At 38.5% G+C, this 26,772-nt stretch overlaps 3 protein-coding genes and 1 long non-coding RNA gene across 11 annotated transcripts; 2 read left to right on the forward strand and 2 right to left on the reverse strand.

Annotated features, from left to right (window-relative positions):
• Positions 1–101: 101 nt before the first annotated feature.
• On the forward strand, positions 102–3,942 carry LOC121770773. 4 transcript variants are annotated; one of them, XM_042167550.1, is made up of 5 exons: positions 189–365; positions 837–1,109; positions 1,176–1,951; positions 3,166–3,240; positions 3,613–3,942. In XM_042167550.1, exons 2-5 carry the CDS (start codon positions 1,073–1,075, stop codon positions 3,727–3,729), a joined length of 1,005 nt encoding a protein of 334 aa, XP_042023484.1. In that variant the 5' UTR covers positions 189–365; positions 837–1,072; the 3' UTR covers positions 3,730–3,942. The 4 variants fall into 4 exon arrangements, with proteins under 4 accessions (XP_042023482.1, XP_042023484.1, XP_042023480.1 ...); XM_042167548.1 differs by lacking the exon at positions 189–365 and adding an exon at positions 102–182 and having other exon boundaries at positions 837–1,951; XM_042167546.1 differs by having other exon boundaries at positions 837–1,951.
• Positions 3,943–4,300: 358 nt separating this feature from the next.
• LOC121772503 lies at positions 4,301–6,561 on the reverse strand. Its single transcript, XM_042169630.1, has 2 exons — positions 5,603–6,561; positions 4,301–4,651 (listed from the first exon to the last, which is right to left on the reverse strand). The coding sequence occupies exon 1, from the start codon at positions 6,427–6,429 to the stop codon at positions 5,611–5,613; it is 819 nt and encodes a 272-aa protein (XP_042025564.1). The 5' UTR covers positions 6,430–6,561; the 3' UTR covers positions 4,301–4,651; positions 5,603–5,610.
• Positions 6,562–7,951: 1,390 nt separating this feature from the next.
• On the reverse strand, positions 7,952–15,594 carry LOC121771549 (NAD-dependent protein deacylase SRT2-like). 5 transcript variants are annotated; one of them, XM_042168364.1, is made up of 12 exons: positions 15,439–15,594; positions 14,785–14,827; positions 14,480–14,708; positions 13,747–13,812; positions 13,302–13,347; positions 12,262–12,422; positions 11,408–11,537; positions 10,671–10,832; positions 10,156–10,283; positions 9,325–9,424; positions 9,182–9,250; positions 7,952–9,057 (listed from the first exon to the last, which is right to left on the reverse strand). In XM_042168364.1, the coding sequence occupies exons 1-11, from the start codon at positions 15,466–15,468 to the stop codon at positions 9,200–9,202; spliced, it is 1,146 nt and encodes a 381-aa protein (XP_042024298.1). In that variant the 5' UTR covers positions 15,469–15,594; the 3' UTR covers positions 7,952–9,057; positions 9,182–9,199. The 5 variants fall into 5 exon arrangements, 4 of the variants coding, with proteins under 4 accessions (XP_042024298.1, XP_042024297.1, XP_042024299.1 ...); XR_006044067.1 differs by lacking the exon at positions 10,156–10,283; XM_042168363.1 differs by having other exon boundaries at positions 7,952–9,250.
• A 7,514-nt stretch (positions 15,595–23,108) lies between these two features.
• LOC121771481 lies at positions 23,109–24,956 on the forward strand. The gene is made up of 3 exons (XR_006044051.1): positions 23,109–23,289; positions 24,316–24,379; positions 24,859–24,956. It is a non-coding gene; the product is annotated as an uncharacterized LOC121771481 (long non-coding RNA).
• Positions 24,957–26,772: the final 1,816 nt, after the last annotated feature.

Raw genomic sequence — 26,772 nt, forward strand, 5'->3', positions numbered from 1 at the left:
GGCCGAAACATAAGAACACAAAAGTTGAAGGACGTGAATGCAATAACCACTAATAAAGTGCACAACTACTGAAAAAGGCATTCTCTCATCAGTTCTTAGTTGTTACTGTAGAAATAGAGAGTGATATTTGTTGGCCACCCACCAAATTATATTCCCACAATTCACTTTCCTAATTACCGGAGGTTTGTTTCTTCCTATTCTCTTCCAATCTTTGATTTCAATCGTCGTCTTTTCATTTGCTTTAAACTGTTTTACTTGAACAGATATGAGTATCATGTGCTCTGCTTCAATATGATTTCTACAAGATTTTATCTTGCTTCCGATTTATGCTCTTTGCTGCATTTGATTTGGAGTGCTTTCCCACTGTAAATTATGCTACTCTTCTCGCTTTTTCGACTGTTTAATTTGTATCTATCAGTAAAGTTCATCTCACCCAGAAACGCTAGTGGGCATCTCCCTTTTTCCCATTGATGTTGAGGAATTGTTACACTAATCATGATGGATTGGGAAATTGAAACGACGCACAAGTACATTATATTGCCCCAACAATTTTGTTTTTCATCTTTTTTTTGTTCGTTTTCCAGTGTGGAATTAAAATCACTATATTTATTTAGGAAACATTTGATTTGCTTTCAAGAGCTCAATTATGCCTGTTACTTGTGGCAATTATTATTAAAAGGAAGTTTAGCTGGCATGAATTCTTCATAAATTCTAGGAATTATAATATACATATTGCATATGGATGAATCCAATAAGCTAAGAACTGATTTAGTCTCGTTTTTTAAACTGTCTATTATTTAGCTTAACTCATTTAGTCCCTTTTTCCTTCTTTGCAGTATTAAAGATCTTCATCCTCATAAACGCTCGTTTCTATATTAGAACTAGCTGTCTCTTAGGAAGTGATTTTAGCTGTATGGTTATGAGATTCCTTTGAAACTTTGTTCTGCCAGAATCTTGCTCACCATTTGAAAGATATATCTGACGAAGGAGTTCAACTGATGGATATTTTTGGTTGAAAGATAGCACTGATACACTATCATCAAAAGCACATAGTGTATGTTTATGCAAATATATGGAGAAAGAAAGGTCCAATCAAATGGTTATAGTAGGTAAAAATAGTCTCTCATCTACTGAGGATGAAGAACCAAAAACTGATGGATCATGTCTTAATGTAGACAAGGAAGCTGGCTCAGCAACTTGTCGTGTTTGTCAATGCGCAGAACCGGATAGAAGGGGAAATATTGCCCTGGGATTCTTGGGTATTTCTCCACCAGTATGTGATCTTACAAATGGGAAAGAGGAGGAGGTTAAGTCTAATTTGAAAGTCACCTCAGGAAATATTGAAAATAATTCAGTATTTAAGAGATCTGAGGTAGTTGAGTTTATTAGCCCAAACGGGGATGTTTTTCTCTGTACAGCTGATGTAGAGCTGGGCCTTGATGACAGCCACGACAGGTTATTCGAGCTTGGTTGTGCTTGCAAAAATGATCTTGCATTAGCACATTATGCTTGTGCCCTTAAGTGGTTTATCAGCCATGGATCAACTGTTTGTGAAATATGTGGATCTATTACGAAGAATATTAGACCTGAAGATTACAAAAGGATATTAGGTTCTTTAAAAGAGTATGAATCGTTGAGAGAAAGAACTGTCAATGGAGAACCTAATCCTGCAACACCCCAAACAAATTATGGTGTGGATCCTGATGCTGTTGCTGCCATTCGAAGGCAGAGGTTAAGTGAAATTTCATTGTGGTTTAATCCACATAACAACTCTATCACTGTTTCTCATGTGGTCAGTGAGCAACCTTCAGCTTCAAATACTGTCTTGGAAGAGGTTCCCCCTGTTGAAAATACTGCTACAAAATGGGCTGTAGAGAGTACTGGGATCCTGCTCGCTACAGGTCTGCTGACTGTTACTCTTGCTTGGCTTCTCGCCCCTCATGTGGGGAAGGTATTGGACTATACATTTTCCTGGCTGCACACTTTTTTTCCCTTTCCTTTTCAATAGTATACTTTTAGTTTGCCCTGGTATGGAATTTTATTCTGCTTGTAGTAGCATTATAATTTAGATAGTACTTGATAAATCTTGAGTTTAAGCACGTGACATGTGTAGTAGCATAGAACTCAGATAGTCTTTGATAAATCTCGAGTTTAAGCACGTGACATGTGGACATCTTACAGAGCTTATGACTCTTAAATATGATTTTGATGCTAAATGAAAGCTTCTTTCTTCTTTGTCCTTATATTTTTTTTTGAGAGGGAAAAACCTTTTTTTAAGTAGAAAGGTTACGGATATGTATCGAGCTTATCTGCTTCTGGACTCATGATGGTTTATTTCTATTAGAAAATAGATATTAGAATAGCCCAGTGCCAGTAGTCTTACTTTTTGTTTTCATTTTCCCTTGCAAATTATTGGAATGTTGGAGGACAATGGTTCGACTTAAGTCCTATGTTTGTTTCTTATTGGTAACAACTGTGAGTTCACTGTAGCCATTATGACTCAAGCCTCAATAACAACTGGGAGTTCACTGTAGCCAACCAGCCTAGGCTGGTCCTGTTCCACAGGCTAAGAAGAACTCCTTATATTCCACCTTGTATTGAGTGAATTGATTACACCTTGAGTCGTGTACCAGGATAGATAACCAGCATATGACTTGCATTCACAACTTGTTCAATAGAGCTTTCCCCATAAAGCACAAGACCTATTCTAATCTATAATCTATATTCCCTTGTCGGATGAATGCTTGGAGTTCAATATTTATCTGCTATTTTGATTTATCTTCTTAAGGTTAAGATTCGTTGACCCCATTCCAGATCTCTTCCTCTGCACATCCATCTCGTCTGTGCTACCCTGACCCTTTGGACTCAGGCCAGCCAGAGACCATAGTTAATGGCTAAAAAGTATCGTTACACCAAAGTATATAAAAGGACTACTAGATAATTCTCGTGGACCAGATATGCTCATGCTTTATCTCATGTATACTATTTTTTTTTCTTAATTGTCGTGACAAGTTTAAGCATGTGACTGAGCTATTGATCTTGCCACTTTTTGGATTGAGCATTGGATTTTTTTTATTTATTAATTAGTTCCTTTTATAATTTGAATATAATTTTCCAATTATATTCTTGCGTGGAATTAATTGAAACTTGTGCCTTCTACTGCAGAAAACTGCCAAAAATGGCCTGCATATTCTTCTTGGAGGAGTCTGTGCATTGACTGTTGTAGTTTTCTTCCGATTTGTAAGTTCAGTTGCTTTTTAGTTGATATTTCTATCAGAAATAGATAAACGTTATCATAATTTTAAGCAATCTTAGACACAAGATTACTCTTTATCTTATTTGTGATAAAAGGTAGGAGTTTTCATAGGATAAATTGAATCTTGATATGTAATTGGAACATTTGTTCACCTAACACTTGATGTTTAAAGGCAAAAGTACCAACAAATTCCTGAACTTCAACATTTTAACAAAACAAGTAACAACCCATCCATTTAGATTTATTTGTCATTTGAACACCCCCACCTTGTAAGTGTAGTGGGGAAACGATCAACTCCACTTTCCTGTGTTTGATTGGATATCTGGGCTGACGAATGTATCCCCCTGTGTTTGCAGTTTGTTCTAACAAGAATCAAGTACGGGCCTGCTCGTTACTGGGCAATCTTGTTTGTATTCTGGTTTCTCGTGTTTGGGATATGGGCATCACGAACACATGGCTCTCATGCCACATGATGCTTTACTTCACTGGTGAATATATGTTTTAATCGTTTGTGTCTATTTTCATCTTATGTAGCTACTACAATCTGTTATGATGATTCTTCTATTGTAATTTTTTTGCTTCCCCAAAATCATTTGAGGATGTTATAGTAATTTACATTAGAACCATGTTTTTTATGAAGATTTTGTTAAAAAGTTTGTTGATTTGTGATCCCTTTTTTATAATCCTTTCCTTTGTACAACAGGGCAATCTGAGGAAAGAGATAAGGTGTTCATTATATATTTGGTTTACAACTTAGACCATGATTTTTAATCTCGGTACAAAAAATTGATCTGTATATTCCTACAAATTTATGATATCTGTCGAAATTGGACAAAATTAAAGTTGGGGCGGCTAGTCAGTTGGAAATTGGAACAACATTGTACTAATAATAGTGTTCTAATTTCATGCACTTTACATGTAATTTTAGTTGTTGAACTACATAAACTATGAACTAAATAATGTATAAAGATTAATTGTATTAGATGTAATCAACCCAAAAATAAATGGAACAATGTGCTAGCTTATAAGTAGAATGAAGTAGGATAACAATGAAACATTTATATAATATATATAAACAACTTATTATGGGATGTTACAGCATAATATAAACCTTTATAAAAGTATACAACTTGATTCAATATGACTGTAACTGATAACTATACCCTCAAACTCTATTACACAGGTTATATATATCGTCATACCTGTTATACAAGTATTTACAGTCTGCAGTAGAAACAGCTTGAAAGAGCGCATATCATATCTTTCCCGTACATGATGCTGTTAACTCTTTGCCTTCGAATCATGAGTCGTCACTTCAGAATGATCGGCCATGTTGGTGTGCTTGACATTACCATGATGATGTAAATGGAAGACCATCAATAAACAACTGGTATGCTGCCAAGAAGAAAGAAAATGGATATTAGGAGCTGATTACTATTCATGATTGCCAATATACAAGATTGAGTATTTTTAACTTCAATGCTAGGTTCACCAATCCTAGCAAATCAATGGGATATGAATCAAGCAAAGTTAGCTCAAATTATAGAGATCATCAACACAACCAATTCTACCAAGAGGAGGTCAAGTTAATGGATTACTCAGACAGAACTGCAGCTTGCTTGCACTCTCCGTATGTTTATCTAAAGATTGCATTCTACACCTCCTTTGGCAAAGTTCCAAACTGATAACAATATCTTGATTGGGTTTGCAAAGGAGAGCATTACAAGGATATGATTTTCTACTAATTGTACAACCACCCCTAAAAAGTGGTAGCCATTACAACGACACATCACTTGAGCTATAATTAGTAGATCCATCACTACTACATACAGATAGAATCATTAAACAGAATTTATGACTTTTGTTAAATGCAGATCCAATCCTATCACCAACCAATCATGCATTCATGTCCCTAAATAAATCAAATCCTATATCACGTCAATATAAAGGCTCATTTAAGTACCCTCTGGTGCAACAATCCAAATATTAGTTCCTTCGAATACATTGTCAGCACATGAGAGTACGTCGTAGTAACTCACAAATGCCTATAAAGGTATAAGTCCATATAAATTCAAGGCTTAAAGCCTATTTAATTGCAACGACCTAAATTTCTACCATACCAATAAGAATCAAGAAAAACAACACACCACTAAGGGGGCTCTTTACTATACAAGATTGACAATATTCATGATTGGATATACTTCTATAATCCTGCCTTCCAATACTAATCAAACAATAGATCTACTCCATTTTTATGTATCTAGGTTAAACCTGAATACTAGGAAACATATAGAGATAACATAAACTGAACAAGAATAGGCATGAAATGGAAAAATGGATTCTCACTAGAATAGCTAGGCAAGGTAGAAGACATCATCAGTCATGAGAAGAATGTACTGCAAAACCCTCAACGGCACATTCCTGAAATCCAACGCCGGCAGCCTCAGCTCCCTAGCCCTACTGCATTCCCTCAAATCCCCATTCCCACGGATCCTACTCGCATCCGACTTCCTATACAAATACAACTCCCTCTCCCCGCCGCAATTAGTCTTGAAAAGGGCCCACCCCTTCCCAAGCAACACCCGCGAAAATCCCTCCATGGACTCCACTCGCTCCCCCGTGCCCGACGCAAAAAGCGAGAGCGAGGTGCAATGCCAGTTGTTATTGCTCAAAGACTCGATTTTTTCAAGAGGGGCGCAGCCGCTCTTCAAGAAGGCCAGCTTGAAGTAGCCCCTGGAGAGGCCGACGAAGAGGCGGAGGTGGGAGAGGGACGCGGTGGCGAAGGAGGGGAACGGCAGAGGCACCCCGCCGTCCGGCAGCGACCACGAATACGACAGCGGCGACGAGGCGGAAGCCCACGAGTGAGGCGAATTGGAAGAGGAAGATGACGAGGGCGTGGATGATTGAGGCGGCGGAGGCCATGAGAAGATGATGTGGGAGAGGGAGGGGTTGGGTTGGAGATCCATTCCGAGGGCTCGGGCGATGGAGGCCAATCGGTATGTGTCTCTGACGAGTTCTTGATTGGGGAGGAAGAGCATTAGAGGGGTTTTCTTTGTTGTGGAAGTGGGATCGTCACTGTCGTCGCTCTCTTGCTCGACATTGCAGAGGAAGAGGGGGTTGGTGGTGACGTCATCGCCGGAGACTAGGGAGCGGACGAGCTTGAGGGGTAACATGGAGTTGTAGTGAGAGAGAGGAGAGAGAGGGAGGGACAGGAAGTGAGGTTGGCTTCTGATTGTCGATTGTTGATGATGCGTTCTTGCACCAAACCTTTTTGTCTTTTTTTTTTTAGATTCTTTTTGTGGGAAAATTTGGGCTAATATTTCGGTTAATTAAGAATATGTCATTCACACTCTGTCCAGTTTGGCTTTCTAGACTTAAAAATTCATTTGCCTAAAATTGGTAGAATAATTTGACTTGGCACGCCACGTCCGACCACTGAAACGATGTCGTTTTTAGTTCTTGAAATTTTGAAATAAATATCTCGATTGGCTTGATTCTCAAAATTGGGATTCTAAACTATTTGAGATGTATTTTGAATTTTTTTATTAGAATGAAATCGGACTGTTCAACTGAAAAAAAAGTTATAGTGATTGATGAATAGTTTTTCTCTGACGGAAGTTTATAAGTCGAAAGAGAAACCTGATGCAGCCACAATTTAGTCGAAAAAAAAGTTATAGTGATTGAAATCAGAGAATTCTTGAGGGAAAATTCCGTTGGCGGAGGATTTTGCCATTTTTTTATAGATTGACTTGTGACTTCAACTTTTCTTTTGCAATAAACCTATAACCAAATTTTGTATAACTAAAAATTAATTTTACTTGAAAAAAAGGTTTATTTATGCATTTAATTAAAATATATGGGCGCATATATAGTACATGAAACGTGCATAATATTGTGATCATGATTTTTGTATAAATTTTTTACTTTTTCAAAATCATAAATGTAATTAATGCATATTTTAATTTTAATTTGAAAAACAATATAAAGACAATTCAAATATTAAACAAAAAATTAAAAATGAGGTTGAAGATTGTATATTTATCATTACTCTATTTTTTTGTCACTCAGATTTTTGGTTAGTTACCTCGTATTCCGACTTGCCACTTCATAATCCGATATGTCTATGTAAGTTTTGATTTGAGGAAAAACTGAAATAGTTGAAAATCGACCCAAGATCAATTTAAGTTTGTTGTAGATACTGTACCAAAATTAAACAATAGCATGTACTCCATTATTGTCGAGTATTTTGTTGTCCTAGATGGGCTAAGCCGTCCTAGAAAATCTGACTGTGTCGGGTCGATTTTATGTGTGAAAAGATTTTCTCATCTCTGTCTTTGTCATGGAAATTTCTGACCATATGAAGATAAATAAGAATCAATCTTTCTGCAAGATTCCCTATTTCCCTGCTGTCACCAGGCTGCTAAACTTGATACTATCAATGATGCACAACTGTTTTTTTCTTGATAAATACTATTCAACATGCCATCACAGCCTGAATTCTCTGTTGAGTGATAAAATTGCAGCATGATTGCTCCCTGTCCAAAACATTCTTTCAAGAAATAATTAATCTAAATCAAATCCTTCACCTGCCACAATAAACAACCTTCGGAGTTAGCCTCACTCAAACACTCCAACTCAACACAGTTAAGAGTAACTTCTTTTTTGCTCACAAAAACAAAATAGACTCTAAACCCAGATCCAGAAATGAGATTCTTGCATTCTCTTACAATTTTCAATAAACAATCAAGAACAATATATATACAAGATAATAGTACTATATAGTAGGAGTCCATTAGCTAGGTGATGGTGGGCTGAATCCTAAAATCCCTATGTTTGGCAGTTGTTGGGAGCCATTCTTCAAAGGCTTTGGCATCATACTGAATCCTCAGAATACCTTGGTTGCAGAATCCATATTCCTCAGCCGAACTGCGGAGAAACTGCAAGAATTCCGCATTTGACAAAGCTCTTGTGTGTACCATGAACCTCTTCGTCTCCTCGTCCACTCCCACCGCCACCGGAATGTACCCTCGACGCCTCCTGCTGCCAAATATCACTGCCGGCCTTCTCAGGCTGCTGCCTTTCACTCCCATATATTATGCCACCATTTAATTATCTTGCTTGATTTTATTTATATATATGATGCGTATGTTGTCTTCATGCTTTCTTATTCTTGGTTGGATGTCGACCCACGATATTAGTTGCGTGGTTGTGTACATGATAACTACTTCTTCCTACATAATATTATTATTTCCCACTTCCAAGTTTAGTCTTGCTTCTTGGTTGAGAGGATTTTTAAAAATGGCTAATTGCTTCAATATTCACCAATTTTTGTAAAATTTTGCTTCTTAACTACTTTTAGAAATTGTTGCAATAGTAAAATCACAATTTAATTGAACGTGTGTATTTTGCCTCAAATAAAGTCATGAAAATTAACCAAAAAAAGGTTTTGTGCTACAATTATTGATCCTATATTATATAGATTTCTCCCAACTGCTATTTTGTGCAGGTAATTTTGTCGGTACGGCAAGTAGTATATAGTATCATCTCAATTATTGACTTTATATATATTCCCACTTCACATCACTCGTGTTGTACAGTTTTTGCTACCTATTGTACATTATTTGTACAACCATGATGACGTCGCTCGATCATCAACTTGATCACATAAACTATTGTGTCTTGGATATAGTTAAAATTCGTGTTTGGAGCAATCAATAGGGAAACAGAAGGTTCTGGGCCAGCCTAAAAATCAACACTTCGTTCCAAGGGATTTTGTTGAGATGCATCGTACAATAATTCACCTTAAAAAAATCTCTAGTCATTATCCAATTGACACAATGAGTTACACTTTTCAATTTTTTAAAAAGCATGAATTATATTTAGATTTCAAATACAAGGAGCGTCGGCGCAGCAAGTCGATCTTACTTGGTTTTGCCGCGTGCTCTAGACAACAGGAACGCCAAGGGATCCAACTGAGAGCAATCTTGGTAATATCTGTGCCATCATTTGATGAAAGATTAGTAATTCCATCACATAAGTTTGAGCATAAGAGATATTGAAATGTATACCTCTCCGAGTCTGGAATTAATTTTCAAAGGAACGAAATCGTCAGCTCTGGTCACGCCAATATTCACAATAGCTGTGGCAGCACCAGCTTCGTGAGCAGCTCTGCACAAATATATGGAAGCATTGAGATGATGTTTGGTTTCATTTTATGATTGAGGAAAGTAACAAGGTTTGGCACACAGAAGTGAAGTAAACCCTTTCCAAATAGAATGTGCGATTTGGAGAAGGATACGTACCCTTTTACCAAATGAGTACTAGTTTGGGTATAAAACCCTAGTCGGTGTAAACTTTCGTGCATTTACAGACAATTAAACCTTATTTTACTATAGATATCGACTGACTATTTTATGATCACAGATTCTCTTTTACACTTTTACATCAATCAATTTGAAGTAATGCATGCTTACAAGAAGTATTCTAGACGATACGTAAACCTTGGAAAGCACTAATCGCTAAGGGGATGTTTACTTTGAGTGATGTGATAGATTGATAAAATATAGAACTAAGAATTTGAAGGATGAGATGATCAGTGAAACAAAATTCAAATCTTAATCAATCTATCAAACTAAATAGTGAACTAGCTCGGATTATTCTTATCAGTCCATCATATGACTCCAAGTAAATGCCCCCCCGAGTGAACTGATATAATGGTGACTTGCAAGTTGCAACAGATTAGAAAGTTACAGTCCATTCTAGACATTATAATCAAGATTGTAAGGACATACTCTTGCACTTCACTATTTAAATTCAAATATCCAGTGTTGAAATAGACAATGAAAAATGCATAGCTAAATTTACATGAATACAAAAGACAAGACCAGTAGAACTTTTACCTTATGAGTCGGAAAGCAGACATGGTCATCAATGAAGAACCAAGTACAAGGAAAGCATCACATTCTTTTGCAGCTGCTAATGCTCTATCTGATCTACCCTTTGGGACGTTATCACCGAAAAAGACAACCTAAAAAAGGTACATCTATTGGACCAACATACCATTCACACAAACAAGGGTGTTCTTTATAAAAATTTAAACACTTACTGATGTTTATTATACAAAATTATTCACCTCTTTGATCATTGACTGTTTCATTTAATAAATTCAGGTTATGTATGTCCTTTCACCATTTGCAATTTATTTATTTGTTAAATAAAACATTTGTTTGATAAGTTGTTAAATTAAATGATACGAAGATACGGTTATTACTTGTTCAAAAACCACACCAGTACCCTCACAAAAGTAACATGTAACAAATACAAGCTCAGGGAATTCAAAATTTATTTTCTGCTGCACATAACAAAGAAATGATGCTCGGGTAGGGACCAAATAACAAAATAAGAAGGTGCTTACATCAGGTTTCAGTATACCATCACATTTCTCACAATTTGGTATATGGAATTCCTCCTCCCAAAACTTTTCATCAATCTCAATATCACCATCAGGTCTTTGTTTCATTCCAAAGCTCTTGTCCGAACGGCTGTCATATTCTAAACTTTCAATTGCTTCTGCCCACTGTAATGGCATTAAATGTTGTAGCATGAGTTTGCAATAGACTGCAGTGAATTAATGAATAAGCCGGCAGTGCACAAAGCAAAACAAAAAAAAGGAGATCTAGAAGGAACTTAAAAGTTGTCAGCTTCAGTTTGTGGCCAGCCACGAAAAGATACATGAAGAAGAAGCTTATAAGGAACAGAGAAGGTAGAAGATAAAAGTTTTTTTCTCAAGTATGAGTTTTCCTTGTATATTGATAATGCAGTCATGCAATGAGGTGTACATATTGTGACAAACAGAAAACGCCACAAAACTGCTGATGGATCGAGGAAGACTTCTTTATATCGACCAATGCTCCAGAAATACAGTCAGGCAAGACTCAGATGAAGTTAATATAAAAGAAAAAAAAATGTTTTAGCTGGAACTGTGGCAATGTTAGTTTTTTTGGAAAAGATTTACTTCAAACTATCAAGATTTATTATTGAGGAAGATCAAGGCTAAATAGTTCAGGGCCCAATTTGTAAATTAAAAAGCAATATTAAATTTCTTTGCGAAACAAAAAACTAAAAAAAATAAGGTGGATTGTCAAAAGCAACCTTTGGGTTTAGAGCCTTCACTTGATCCTGAAATGAGCTCCGAGAAATAGAAAAACCACAATTCGTACAAGCAACAACATATACAGTCCCATGCAACTCTAAAGGATTGCTTCCAGCTCGATGGTGCAACCTGTGATATAGAAATAAAAGTATTGCTATCACCTGATGACATGTGTGTTAATACAGAGTAGCCAGGTAGTACAAATATAGACCAAACCCTTGCATAGAACAATACCAAATAGTAAACCAGCCAAAAAATCTTTGTACAGATTATGTTACTCTGTTATGTTAGTCATGTTATATTTAGGCCTTGGATTTTACGAGTTATAGTCATTTAGAGCTCAACTATAATATTAAGTAAAATCGAAAACAAAGTAATCATACTTGAAACTCAAGTAAGTAATAGAAAGAAAAAAGTTAGTGTTCGTGTGTTGGGCTAGCGGTAGAGTGGTTAACATCTAGGGCCAAAGGTCTTAGATTCAAGTCCACCATGGCACGGTCTTTAGATGAGGAAAGACAGAAAGAAAAGGTTAAATAAATGGAAAGAACAGTGCATGTGGTTATTACCTGAAAAAAAGAAGCATGTATCCAGAGTTTTCTGGATTTATAATGTACATAATTCATAATAAACATCAAGAATAAAAGAAAGCACATTCCAATATGCTGTTGTTCTTAGTTGTGTGTATTTATATCTTATACATATATGTGAAGTCACGTTGCAGGGTGAGGCAGATTCCTACCATACTTCCTCATAAGTATATATGTTAGAACTCTTCCCATAACTAATGTCTACCAAAGTTATAACAGCTTTACTAACATTTTAAAACTAGATACCTTGAGTCAATAGCCATTACCGGTCTACATTCTGAGTCATCATAAATTTTACACGCCCGGCTTTCTCGAGAGAAGCTAATGCAATATGTGCAGGCCCTGGTTGAGCAGTTGTAAATTTTCTCCATCCAGCATAACTCCTAGCCCAATACCGTCTTCTGGCACGACTGGACCGCATAAATTCCTAAACTTGAAATAGTACATACCCAAACTTTAATATCTGAATCATCTTCCCATGAATATGTGTATGACTGCACGCACATCAAATGCTCACAATAAAAGAGCTTATCAAGTCAAGGAAAAGAGGAATAAGTATTATGATTATATAGGGAAGTAATAGATTTTTAAAACTCTAGTACTACTATCTATGTAAATTGATACATAGAAACACAGGTTGCCAGCGGAATATCAGAATAACAGATCAAAAACTCATTTTCAGGTTGATGTGCAGACCAACAATAGCACATCAAACTAGTTGTCTTTAGGACCAAAAGAAGAGATAAAGGAAAAGGTAAAAGTGAAATCTCAAAAGCTAGTTTTCATTTACAAAATAATACTTCCTCCGTCCCGCTATAAGTGACATGAATACCTTATTAGGCTGTCCCACTATAAGTGGCCTAGTCCTAAAAAAAGGGAACATTTTACACACATGTTAGTCAACTTTAGTTGACCCTACCACTTCACACACAAAACACAACTTTCTTATTCTGCATGCCCAATTCGTCTAGTGTATGCCACTAATAACGGGACAAACGGAGTATATATTTAGTAACTCTCAGCCTGCTCTAGTGACAAAAGACAGACCAGAATGCCCAAACAAATCTGTATAATACTGTGTTTCAGGGCTTATCACATAAGAAAACATAATCAAGCTTTTATAGACAGCAGAGAGATAATGATGTTAGTTAGTTCCATGCTTAAATATAATGAAATAGAACAACCGTCATATGGGTCAACTGGCAGTCTACTCACAAATGCAGGGAGAGGTTGGCAAAAACATTAATTTAAAAAAAAAAGATAATACAACGAAATAAGAAAATTTGAAGGACATGCTGTATATCACCTGGTGAGTGATTGGCCGGAAACCAGTACTATAAGCTCCGTTTGGACTGCATGGAATTAAAATAAAAATCAGTTAATCAGATTACATCAGAATAACATCAATAGATAACAGTTTGAAAGGATGTGCTAAGTAAGAACAGTTATAGAATACATTTTAAAAAAGAACAGTTTATATTCTTAAGTGTTTTATAGTATGACATAAAAAATTCGATGAAACATATCTGAAAGAGCACATTTCCATATGACAGGAATCATCAAACAGCAAATTCAGCAGTCTCTATCCTCACAGTGTCATTCCTGACATAGGGAGTTTTTAATTTAGAGTGTCATTACTCCATATTTCAGAGAAAAAAATGGGACTTAAAGCGACACAAGAATCTTTATGAAGGGTCATCTCAGATATCTATATATCAGCAAGAAACTCCTATACAAGGTTGTAACTTAACCTTCTGTAATCAGGAATCCCACTTTCTGTACTTATCCCAGCTCCAGTCAATACAACAAGCTTTGAACTGCAAAACAATTAAAATATCTTAAGAGTTAAGACATTGACTTAAAAGCATTTAATTTTATTAAGAGGTGCTAACATGATGCAATGTAATTCTGCAAACACTTTCGTTCACTCAGCCAGTCAGGAATGCAACCTAGTCTGAGATATGAAGTTATGCACCCACCACAACACAAGTACATATAATACATCCAAAAATAGAAAAACGGTTTTCTGGAAAAACAGCACTGGTAAGTGGTAAACATAATAAACCTCATACCAAGCTGAAGAGGAATAACCCGTTTGACAAGATTCAAAAAATAATTCTAACAAGCTAAAACTTGATGTAAAGATATAGTCATACACATGCATAAGAAGACGACAGAACCAAAGTGCGCATATGCTTCCCATGCATTATTAAGGCAAGATCCAAACAGTGATTCAGTTGGAGACTGATCAAACCAAATAATTCATGTTCATTGGGTTTCTTTGTATTAGATCACACAGTTGATTAAATTTGTAAACTGAGTTTCAAGTAAAAGAATTACTAGAAAATTATCTATTGCTACCAACTTGAAATAAATTAGAGTATTCATTAACAAATTTATGAAAGTTTGTTCAAATAATATTATCTGCAAGAGGTTTCATGTAACCTCAGTACTTCACTAGACCTTACTCGACACCATTTCTACCTTCTCTCGAAGAACTGAGATAGAAGATTGACATCTTCGTCTCCAGGCGGATTTGCATTGGGAACCATCATTTTGTCTTTCAAGTAATTCGAAGGTAGTTCTTTACTCTCCATCGCGGCTCCAGTAGGTGTGATGCGATAAGTACGCACAAAACTGAGAGATCCCCGAAAAGATATCATTCTCGGCCTCCAAAAGGTTTCTTTGTGGACCCTAATTGATCGAATAGTTTCTGCCATAAGTAAATGATATCAGAGAATAATTGGTGAGCTGGAGAACAAAAATAACAGAGTGCAGGGAAGACTTGCCAGCTAATAATGTCCTCAGCGACTCTCTTGTACCACCAATTTTCTGCATAGTCCAAGTAGACAACTTACTAGAATATCAACAAGAGCTAACAGGCATCCACTTTTCACATGCAATCTATATCTTCTTAGTAATCATATGCACATGGAAACATGTTCTCTACTTCTTGATGCTTGCAATCAATAGAAGTGGAAAAAGGAGAAAATTTTAAGAATAAACTTTGACTCGGCAGTGAGCTGCAAATGGTGTAAATTCCCATCCCAAATCGGCACCTAAGTTTTTTCACAATTTAAACGACTCACAATGAAGTATTGCGCAAACTTGCCAATATATTACTAGTATATTGTCCAGATTGAATGGGGGGAATCAGTTGAAAGAACTTGACCTATTTCGTTTTCGACGTGTGTGAACTAACTAAGCAGCTAAGAAGTTAAGAGAAACGGAAAATTGTAGTGAGATTGCCGTCGTTCAGTAAACTAATCGCGAGAATTTAAACGATCGTTTGAACTAGGGCTGTTGACACAAACGCAAACAACGCGGAAGATTTATAATGGCACATTCATATTGCTCAAGCGAATACCATTAATAACCGAGTAAATTAAAAGAAAGCAGCAAAGCGGAATCACTTCATCTGAGTGTAAAACAGAGATACTTACAGGAAAGAAGGAAAGGTACAGAGGTGCCATTGAATTATGGTTACAGAGAAAAGATGAAATTCATCGATGCTTTGCAATTGGATTTGCAAATTGCAAAGCAACCGGTCGGTGGTCGCACCACGTCCCATCCCTCCCCACCGCGCGTGTTCTTCATTTTCATCGAAAGAGTAATTAATTTACTATTATTAAATTTATACAAAAATTAGTGTGACTATATTTTCAGCAATTGTTGAATTTTGAACATATAAATTGGAGAATTAGTACTCCCTCCGTCCCGCACTACTCGCACCTTTCCTTTTGGGCATGGAGATTAAGGAATGAGTGATAGACAAAGTCAACAATTACGGCTGTAGGTATAAATTGTTACTAAAATGGAAAGAGTGTAAATAATTTGGAACGCCCCAGAAAGAAAATAAGTGCAAGTAATGTTGGACGGAGGGAGTATTAATTTTGTGAGGTAGCACCATAAATGCACACCACATCTACATTACCTGGGCCTTGGGAACTTGAGTTGTGTGACTGATTCATTGGGCCTGCCTAGTGACTTTTGGCCCGTTAAGGATATAGCATGACTCAAATCAATCGTACAAAGTGTTACCACTATAAAATTATTGATTATACGTACATACGATTAGTACTCCCGTCCATCTACAAAAAATTAAATGATACGGATTTTAATAAAAAAATTTAATAAAGCAAGAGAGGAAAAACAAGTAGATAAAGTATAAGAGAGAAAGAGAAAAAGTAAATGTGCGAAGGAGAAAAATGGTAAAATATAAAAGGAAGTTTTCATTTTTAAAATGAGACTTTTTCATGAACCAAAATGGTAAAATGAGACTATTTTTCATAAACAGAGAGATCATTTCTTTATCAGTAAGTCCCTGAAAAGTATGAACTTCTAATTTTGAAATAGATAAATAACAACATATGATCCTTACGTATCATTTTATTTACAATTCATATTATTACATTACACGACTAGTAACGTGGAAGTCACTCTCCACTAACATTATTTATATTCTTTTTTGTTTCTTTTATATCAATTATACATTAATTAAAAATCAATGATAAACTAAATCTTCGTACTATTCACATATTGAGGAAATACAACAATGCAACAATGCAGTTAACTTTTGGATGTCTATTTCTTACCAACTTAACTGCCAAGCTTATCCACTCATAATAAAAAAAATTAGTAGTTTACTCCTGCACAATTTTCAAGTATAACCAAAATATGGTTCTTGTTTACATCTGTGGAATTTGGAAGAGAATCGGGAAGAGTATAATATATAATTCTTGTTTTGATTTTATTTTGTTTTCACTTAACTATAAAACTATATGAGCTGGACTATTCTATCATATGCAGACAACCTAGTTGTTCTTAGTGTGGTACTAGATGTGGATCAAGAAAGCAGGTGGGGAGAGCTAAAGATATTTTACTAGAATGGAACTAACGTAGAACTAAACTCTTTGTTATCAACTAGCTTGCGGTTATGCCTTTGGATGATAACACTTTTGTAACCAGTGGCAGTTATTGTGCTGTTGTATCTTGGTCCGAGAAAGATAGAGAAAACTCATGGGAAATATGATGGAAATATTTAGATATTATAGAATTCTCTAGAATTAAGTACGAAGATATCTGATATTTTAGTAGAACTATTAGGTATAGAATTCTTTAGAATGTAGATTTTTTCTAGTAAAATATCTAGATTTTTATGGAGAAAAATCTAAATATAAAATATTAAAGAATATAGTAGAGAATTCTAAAATAGAAAGATCTTATATTTCCAACACTACACAAAAGCATTGTTATATATAGTTGGTGCTGACCAACAGATTGTTGGTTTTGATACAGTAAACTCTAAAATAGATAAAATACTATACACCATGTTAGAAAGGAAAATATGTAAGTAAGGAAAATAGGTAAACAAGGAAAAAAAATTAATTAGAGAATGAGTATTATGTCAAATCTTGCCAATTTTATGTAACCCTTGACCTATTTAAAGGAGGCGTACCTATTGTAATTCTCTGAACAAGTTGAATGAATAATACTCACATCTTTCAACATGGTACCAGAGCAAAGACTCATAATAAAATCATCATAGCCTAATACCTTTCCCGATCAAGAAGGCGATTATTTTCAACCTGCAACATGTCAGACGATGAAGAGAAACCAAATATGGAGGAGACACGATTAAAGATGAGTAAGAATGTTACTCTAGCCATTAAACTCAACGGGATGAATTATCCCCTATGGAAACGGCTGATGAGAGTAGCCATCGTGGGAAGACGAGCAAACAGGTATATCACCGGTACACCGCAGCCGCCGGAACCTGGAATGAAGGGGTACACAGAATGGGAGGAAGCCGATATGACAGTGTTCTCATGGATAATTGACAACGTCGAAACATAAATTGTTGTCGACTTTGCACATCACCAAACCGCGCAAGCTCTGTGGGAGAGCCTACAAACTACATTCGAAAGTACTGCAGATCCATATCTGTTGTACGATCTAGAGGAAAAGGCAGGCCGAATCGTGCAAGGGGAACATGGGCTAGAAACATATTGGCGACATCTCCACGGAATCTGGGTCGAAATTGACCGATGCCAACATCAACCTGTGGATTGCTGCGACAAGGGGATTAGCCAACTTCGAACGTATGTAGCACGGCTGTTCAAATTCCTAACAGGCTTGAATGCAAGATATGATGGGATCCGAAGGGATATTCTCAAGGAAACCCCGTTGCCCTCAGCCGAGACCGCATACGGTCTGGTAAAACGAGAAGCTACGCGGTTGAAAATCATGCCGGCAGCAGACATCGATCTCCAGACCGGCGCAATCAACGATGGATCATCATCGGGCCAAGTCAGACACGGGTTCGCCGTTAGAAACCAGCCACCACCGCGACCAAAACAGCCACCACCACGAACCGTCGCGCAACAGCCCAATCGCCAAGGCGGTTTCAAACCCGACAAATCAAAATTTTGGTGCTCTCATTGCGGAAAACAAAGACATACTCGAGATACATGTTTCCTCCTCGTTGGATTTCCGGAATGGTGGGATGAAAATCAAAAGGCTAAAGCTCGATTAGCCATCGGAGTCGAAGATGAAGGCGGGTTATTTCTGCAAGGAGCAGGGAATAGGGAGATGACTAACACCCGTGGGAGAGCAGGAGATACCGGTCCTCAACCGGGTGGAGGCGGCAGGCCCGGCGAGGCAGCCTTCGCGGAGAAGAAAGGAGGCGGGTCATATGGAGGTAACGGATTGGGGTTGAGAAACCCCGATCCCCAATTTGATTTTCAGAATAAACCCCAAAGCACGAGTAATTTAATTTCTGGTCCTTATAGTTCAGAATATATGCAATATGACCCGGGAAAATTACAGTTAGGACCCCAGAAAAACTATATTCCACGTTTGACCCCAAAACTGTCTGAAAGTTCCGTCTTAAGCCCAAATCGTTTTGCACCCTTGGAAAATATACCTATTGCATGCATTGTCCAAAGTAAAATTGACCCTAAGGAGAGTGAGTGGATTTTTGATTGTGGGGCAACTGATACTATGACCTACGATCTGAAAGATTTTTGTGAATTTAATGGGGCAACTAAAAGCCAAATTCAAACTGCCGATGGAGAGTTGACCGCTGTGGGTGAGAGTGGAACCATTGAAATATCCCCAACCCTGAAGCTTACAAATTGCCTCTATGTGCCCAAATTATCTCATAAACTTATGTCTATCAGCCACGTGACGAAAGAATTAAACTGTACGTTACTAATGCATCCAAATTTCTGTGTATTACAGGATATCAGGACGAGGAAGATAATTGGGTGTGGCACTGAGCGTCAAGGTCTTTATTATGTGGATGAGATTACTCAACAAGGTGGCACCGCGATGCTTGCTCACGGATCTGCAAATCGGGAAGCTTGGTTGTGGCACCGCAAATTGGGGCATCCATCCTCAGGGTATTTAAAATTGCTTTTTCCAAAGTTTTCCCATTTTAAGGATATTACTTGCGAATCTTGTGTTTTGGCAAAAAACCACAGACAATCCTTTAGATCAAGTGATACTCGTGTTAAGACTATTTTTTCTCTAGTGCATGCCGATGTTTGGTGTCCAGCTCCTATTGTTGGTGATCATGGTTTTAAATATTTTCTCATTTTTGTGGATGACTGCACTAGATTGACTTGGGTATATTTTTTGAAGCATAAATCTGACGTTTTTGAAAAATTTACCCGTTTCTTTACAATGATCCAGACACAATTCCAAACCACGGTCAAAATTCTTAGATCCGATAATGGTAGGGAATTTGTTAACAAAGACATGACTGATTTTTTTAAAGAAAAGGGGTTAGTTCATCAAACTACTTGTCCTTACACTCCTGAACAAAATGGTGTAGCTGAACGAAAGAATAGGATAATCCTAGAGGTCACGAGAGCCCTGTTTTTTGACTCAAATGTTCCTAAATTTTTATGGCTCGAAGCTGTTGCCACTGCTGTCTACCTGATTAATCGTTTGCCTACAAAATTTTTGGGTATGAAAACTCCTTTGCAGACTCTCGCATCCCTTACTGATATTCCCCCACCTCTCATACTTCCGCTCAAAATCTTTGGTTGTTCCATTTATGTGCATGTACCGAAACACGAACGAGGAAAATTTTCTGCATGTGCAATAAAATGTGTTTTTTTGGGGTATGGGGTAAATCAGAAGGGCTATCGATGCTATCACCCGGGGTCTAGGAAGGTTATAACAACCATGAATTGTAATTTTCTAGAAAGTGAATACTTCTATCACACCCAACCTCAGGGTCAGGGGGGGAGTGTTGTTCAGGGGGAGTGTGATAAAATTGGACCCCTCAGTTTTCCGATGCCACATCCAAGTATCTCGAACGTGGAACCAACATAACAAGCTAGTGTCACTGCCGAGTCAGTCACATCTGATGTAGAGCCTCCTCAACCGCCTACGCCTGAATCGAGTCCTCCTCCAGTGATATCCGAGGTAATTCCTGAAACTATCTCAGATAATACAGTTATTACTCCTGACACTTTTGGTGTAGACGAGAATGAGAATGCAGCAATTGATGGTGATACCGGCCGCTATATACTCCCCAACAGAACTACTCGTGGGGTCCCGGCTAAGAGATACAGTCCTTAGAGGATTAGTAGAAGCCGATATTCTATGGCGAATCTGGCTAAAGCAAATCTAACAGAGATGGCTAGGGCGTTTGAAGCAGCACTTTACGAAGAAGAAGAAATCCCATATACGGCCGAGGAGGCTATGAAAATTGCTCACTGGCGAGAAGCAATGCTAGTAGAAATGCGGGCTCTGATGAAGAACAATACATGGGAAGTATGTCTTAAACCTGATGGAGTTCGAACTGTGGGATGCAGATGGGTCTTCACTATCAAACGGAGGCCAGATGGGTCGATTGAAAGGTATAAGGCGAGACTTGTGGCCAAAGGATACACTCAGACTTATGGAGTTGATTATGCTGAAACATTCTCACCGGTAGCAAAAATGAGTACTATTCGAGTGCTCTTTTCAATAGCGGCAGTCAGGGAATGGCCACTACATCAGTTCGACGTGACAAACGCATTCTTACATGGGAACTGAAGAAGCCCATTTACATGGAGCCACCACCTGGATTTGTTGGAGATTTCGAAGGAGGAAAGATTTGCAAACTAAAACGAACACTATATGGGCTAAAGCAGTCACCTAGAGCTTGGTTTGGGAGATTCTCTGAGGCAATGAAGAAGTATGGGTATGAACAAAGCAACTCTGATCATACATTATTCTTGAAGAAAAGAGAAGGAAAGATTACATGCCTCATCATCTATGTAGATGACATGATTCTCACGGGAGATGATGAAGAGGAAATAAGCAAGCTAAGGAAGAATTTGTTTGCAGAGTTTGAAATGAAGGACTTGGGATTACTAAAGTACTTTCTGGGTATAGAAGTGCTAAGGTCAAAGAAGGAGATCTTCATCAGTCAGAGGAAATATGTACTTGACTTGTTAACCAAGACAGGACTACTGGACTGTAAGCCAGCAGATACTCCTATGGTTCAGAATCATGGTCTGCGGATAGTTGAAGGAGCTGAAGCCACTCACCGCACGAGATATCAACGTTTAGTTGAGAAATTGATATACCTATCCCACACTAGACCCGACATAGCTTATGCAGTTGGAGTAGTTAGTCAGTTTATGCATGCACCTCAAGTAGCTCACTGGGAAGCAACACTGAGGATTGTTCGATATCTGAAAGGGACAGCGAACCATGGGATTCTATTCGAGAATCATGGACATTTAGAGATTCATGGATTCACGGATGCTGATTGGGCAGGGAACCCAAATGACAGAAAATCAACTGCTGGATATTATACCTTTGTGTGAGGAAATCTTGTCACGTGGAGAAGCAAAAAACAGAAAGTGGTAGCCTTGTCAAGTGCAGAAGCTGAATTTCGAGGGATTAAGAGTGGGTTGACTGAGATTCTGTGGCTGAGGAAATTGATGACTGAGTTGAACTTAAACTCACAGAAGTCATGTAAGTTGTTCTGTGATAATAAGGCGGCAATCAGTATATCTGAAAATCCAGTTCAGCATGATCGGACAAAACATGTCGAGGTGGATCGACATTTCATCAAGGACAATATAGAGGCCAAGACGGTAGAACTTCCTTTTGTGAGATCTGAATATCAGTTGGCGGATATACTCACGAAAGCTGTCGATGCAAGAAGCTTCCATGAGGTATTGGGCAAGTTAAGTATCGGTAATCCTATTACTTAACTTGAGGGGGAGTGTTAGAAAGGAAAATATGTAAGTAAGGAAAATAGGTAAGCAAGGAAAAAAAATTAATTAGGGAATGAGTATTATGGCAAATCTTGCCAATTTTATGTAACCCTTGGCCTATTTAAAGGAGGCGTACCTATTGTAATTCTCTGAACAAGTTGAATGAATAATACTCTTATCTTTCAACACACCACATTGAAACCAAATGTATCAGCATTCTTCCCAATCCAATCCAAAAGACTTCAATCTCGGTTCAAACATGATAAGTTTTATTGTCTATTTCTAGTTCCTTTTTATTGTGTCAATGTTTAACTTCAATTTAGTTTGATTATAGAATTATGAAAAAAGATATAGTCATTGGATTGGTCAAAAGATCTCCGTCTACAACGATTCTGATGAAGAAGTCGGGGTCTCTAGACGGTTTTACGTGTTTTCTGGATCAGTTAATTCTGAAATCAAGATTTTTTATCGACCCGTTCTAGTTGGTACGAGTCCACGATCAACGATTCTACAAGGCCTTTGTAATACCCGAAAATTTGTGGAATTTTATTCTTTTAATTAAGGATGAAATTTTTATGTTTTTGTGTTTAAAATATGGTGTGGAAAATATTATTTGTGTTTATTTGATTGTTGTGGATGTGGTATTTTCTACCTAGGCAAATTAAAATGGAATTAAGTAATTAAGCTATGAATAAAAACTCCTAATTAACAAATTAAATCCCTCCCTCCCCAATTCTCTCTTCTTTTTCGAAAAAAAAACCTCCCCCATCACCCCATGATTCTCTCAACCGCCCCCACTCCCTCATAACCGATTTCCCTCCCCCTCTTTTCCATTCGTTCTCTCTTCTCGGTCTCTCTCTCTCTCTCTCTCTCTCTCTCTCGCTCTCTAGCTCTCATCTCTCTCGAAGTGTGCTCTCACGGTAAGCTCTCGCCCCTCTCTCTCTCGGTTTACCTTTCCCCATTCATCCCCTTCTCATCATCATCTTGGCTTCTTCAAGGTGTTACGCTCGTACGTTGTAAATCGGTGTAGGGAAAGCTTCGAATTTACGTTTGAACTATCCAAGAAAGGTAACCAAACCCTAACCCTTGTTTAATTCGAAAACTCATGCATATAGGACGTTTTGGATGGTTTAGATGCTGAATAGGGTTTGTGGCTTTGTGATATGGTTGAGCATGTTTTTGGTAGTAACTGGCAGTGGGTTCCGACCCCTTTTTATCTAAGCAAACGATCTCCGTTGGGTACGAATTTTGAACTGTATAAAGGTTAATGTGGCTTCTGTGTGGTGTGTAATTTTCAGCCTCTTTGGATGTCGTATGAATTTATTATGATTTTTGCAAGTAAACTGCGCAGTTTCGCGAGTTGTATGTTTTTGGGAGATGTTTTCATGTGCAATTGGCGTGATTCTGAGTGCTATGTTTTTGTGATGAATGTGGGTGTGTTTGACCAAGAGATGGCTCGGGAAAATCAGTGTTTGGTTCGAGGGTTTTGCGTGGGTTGGCCGAGAGTTTTAGGGGCCGGCCTAGGGCAGTGTTGTGGGGGGGTTTTGAAGGGATGATCCCAGGTGTCTGGGTGTGTTTTGGGACGGAGAATGTGTGGTGTGAATGTTGTATAGAGTTTGAGAATCGGAAGTTGGAGGAAAGTGAGTGTGCACGGGACGAGCCAGGCGGCCGAGGTGCCGAGCCAGCGGCCGAGGTGCCGAGCAGGCGGCCGAGGTGCCGAGCAGGCGGCCGAGGTGCCGAGCCAGCGGCCGAGGTGCCGAGCCAGCGGCCGAGACACCGAGCCATGTCGAGACGCCGATCCTTTTTCCGAGTTTTTCCGAACCTTTTCCGAGCCAAGTGAGCCGTTTGCACAGTAAGGGTATGCCAGGACTTGGAGTGCTGTGTTCGTGTGTCGTGTGCGCGTTTTGGGTACGTCGTTTGCGTGCGGGGTGTGTTTCGAACGTGTGACTTTGTGTGTTTGTTTTGTAACATGTTGTTAAGTGTATGTACGTGTAACGTGCTAGATGTTGAAGTCGTCCACGTAGGAATCATGCATGGTCGTTTAAAGTCTCGTCTCTTCTGACTCTAATCATGTTACAATTTATCTTTCAAAAGGGTGATCGTTTACGAGGAAAGTGTGGTTGAAGAAGGGAATTATTTTAAAAGCTAAGCAATCGAGGTGGGCTTTTCTACCCTACTTTTACGTGGGTTGTTTTTAATACGGACTCTGTTCCGGAATTGTTTATGGAGGTGAACTGTTTGTCTTGCCAAATGTTTTGATTTGAAACCTATCTGAAGTGGTTTACCACATATGTTTAATCGAATTCGGGTCTGTTGGGCTGCGAACCCTCAGGCTAGTGTACACGAGACTGGGTGCCATCTGAGAGCAAGTTGGCCGGTCTAGATGACCTGGGGTGTGGCCACGCCCCTTGTCACCGTTTGGATCAGATAGTGTATGATTGAGGGAATAAGGGTGGCAATATCGGAAAATGACTGCGCAGTCGAATTTATGAAATATATTTTGGTGTACTTGGGTTATTTTCATTACACTCAAAACCCCAATGTTACACTGTTATGGCATGACAAACTATGATTTTGGCGTGTGTCCACTGAGTGCAAATAGTACTCAGCCCTGCATGTTGTTTTCTTAATGTGCAGGTTGAGCGGCGATGGGGAGGACGGATGTTGAGCAGTTAAAGTCAAAATGCGTTTCACTTTGTTTTGGATAATGTCGTGTCGTCATACCCGGCATTATCTGTCCCTTGATCTTTTTCCGCTGCTTGTAATCCGAAACAATGTTTTCATTTAAACTCTGGTTACTTAAACTTTTGAAATGTCGCTACAGTACCTTGTTTTAAAATGAATTTCCTTTTATTAAATGTCTTTGGGTCAAATATTCTTGTTTTTCCCCTTTCTTCCCCGCTTCTTTACTCCTCCCCTAGTCGCGGTCCACCGTACTTCCTATCCTTAGGAAATGCGGGCGTGACAGAGTGGTATCAGAGCCTAGGTTTTCTCTTTCTGCTCTGGACCCAAAAAAATTCTTTTTCTGACTGGAGTAAGTTTTCAAAAGTGTCATTGGCTCAACATCCGACTCATCGCACTCAACCTGAAATGAGGTAATGAAAATTTCGAAATTTTGGAAAGTATATGGAAGTGGAGGAAATTGTGATTTTGGTGTTGAAAATGATTTTTATGTAAAGTTTAAGTAAATGTTGAGACATGTGGAAGGGTACAAAGTGATGTGGAAAAGTTGGAAATTATTTGAGTTATGAACTGTTATGGTGTTATGAACTGTTGATGTATGATGAACTTATATGAAAGCATGTGGCTGATGTGTGATGATATGATGACGTGAATGTTGATGTGAGCTTTTATGTGAGTATGTGTTGGCCTTTTGAATGTTTGAACTTAGACGTGATAGAATTTCACTAGTGCTTCTTGGACCTATGATAGATAAGAGCTTTTGGCCTTTGAACACCAGCGGGTTTGGGTTAGAACAGCGATACGTGCATACACACTCTCTCTCTCTCTCTCTCTCTTCTTCGGTTATGTACTCTGTTTTTATACGCGAGGCGGTTGTTTCTGTTTTTCTATAGATGGCGCGTATGTTCCGAACCGCGCGACGGAGTGATCGCGATAGACTTAGGGCACAGAGGGTGCTCAGGGATTACAGAGTGTACCGGAAGAAGGATCACGTACCGTTGATCGAGTTCGTGGCACACTTCGACACCCTCTGGAGGGCAGCTCAGGAGTTCGGAGTGACAGAGCATGACGGCATTGAGAAGCTAATAGATTTGCTCCCCGACAGCTGGAAAGAGTGGGCTGAAAGAACGGCGAGGAGGTACACGTGGCATGAGCCCGTTACCGATGACATGGTGGGTGACATGGTTGGCTTTCGGAAGGCCGTGTATTGTGCACTGGTAGACTCTCGAGAGGAACAGCCCCCACAGGATGTGCAAGAGAGGATTGTGTATCAGGACAAGTATGTGAGCATGTACGAGGATGAGCAAGGGTTTGAAGATGACTACGGGGAAGAACCCGAGGAGGCTCCGCAAGGGAACCCCGAGGAGGCTCAGCAAGAGAACCCCGAGGAGGACGATGACGAAGACCCGGAGGAAGGGCCTATGGATGAGGATGATAGAGTCGTAGTCTAGAATTAGAATAGTTCGTTGTCTTTTCAGTTTTTGCTTTCAGTACGATCTGCTCTTGGGAACAATGTTGGCCTTCTTTCTTTTAATGAGAATTTGATTTTGATTTATATCCTATGTGTTGCATCTTATACTACATGAAGGTTCCATAAGAATTTTTGAGAAAGTGGTAATCTTGGATGAGAATTAAAGTAACACTTATGGGTATTGAATCAGAATGCCGCCAAGACGTGCACGCCAACCACGACAAGGACCCAACGTGGAGGCACCACCACCACCACCACCTCCACCACCACCACCTCCACCCCCGCCTCAACAAGAAAGATTCATAGTTACGTTCTCGAGGCAGAATCCCCCAAAATTTGACGGACAAGGAGACCCATCCAAAGCGGAAGAGTGGATACGCGGCCTCGAGCGTATCTTC

The sequence above is a fragment of the Salvia splendens genome, chromosome 16 (assembly GCF_004379255.2).
Source record: "Salvia splendens isolate huo1 chromosome 16, SspV2, whole genome shotgun sequence".
Lineage (NCBI taxonomy): Eukaryota > Viridiplantae > Streptophyta > Magnoliopsida > Lamiales > Lamiaceae > Salvia > Salvia splendens.

What these genes read in the sequence shown, in the direction of transcription:
- LOC121770773 (XM_042167548.1), top strand. Translation starts at nt 1,073, where the DNA reads ATGGAGAAAGAAAGGTCCAATCAAATGGTTATAGTAGGTAAAAATAGT. An exon ending in TCGCCCCTCATGTGGGGAAG is followed by an intron (nt 1,952 to 3,165) that starts GTATTGGACTAT and finishes CTTCTACTGCAG; the next exon opens with AAAACTGCCAAAAATGGCCT. An exon ending in TTGTAGTTTTCTTCCGATTT is followed by an intron (nt 3,241 to 3,612) that starts GTAAGTTCAGTT and finishes CTGTGTTTGCAG; the next exon opens with TTTGTTCTAACAAGAATCAA.
- LOC121772503 (XM_042169630.1), bottom strand. Translation starts at nt 6,429, where the DNA reads ATGTTACCCCTCAAGCTCGTCCGCTCCCTAGTCTCCGGCGATGACGTC.
- LOC121771549 (XM_042168364.1), bottom strand. Translation starts at nt 15,468, where the DNA reads ATGGCACCTCTGTACCTTTCCTTCTTTCCT. An exon ending in ATGACTCAGAATGTAGACCG is followed by an intron (nt 11,538 to 12,261) that starts GTAATGGCTATT and finishes TCTATATCACAG; the next exon opens with GTTGCACCATCGAGCTGGAA. An exon ending in TGAAGGCTCTAAACCCAAAG is followed by an intron (nt 10,833 to 11,407) that starts GTTGCTTTTGAC and finishes ATGCCATTACAG; the next exon opens with TGGGCAGAAGCAATTGAAAG.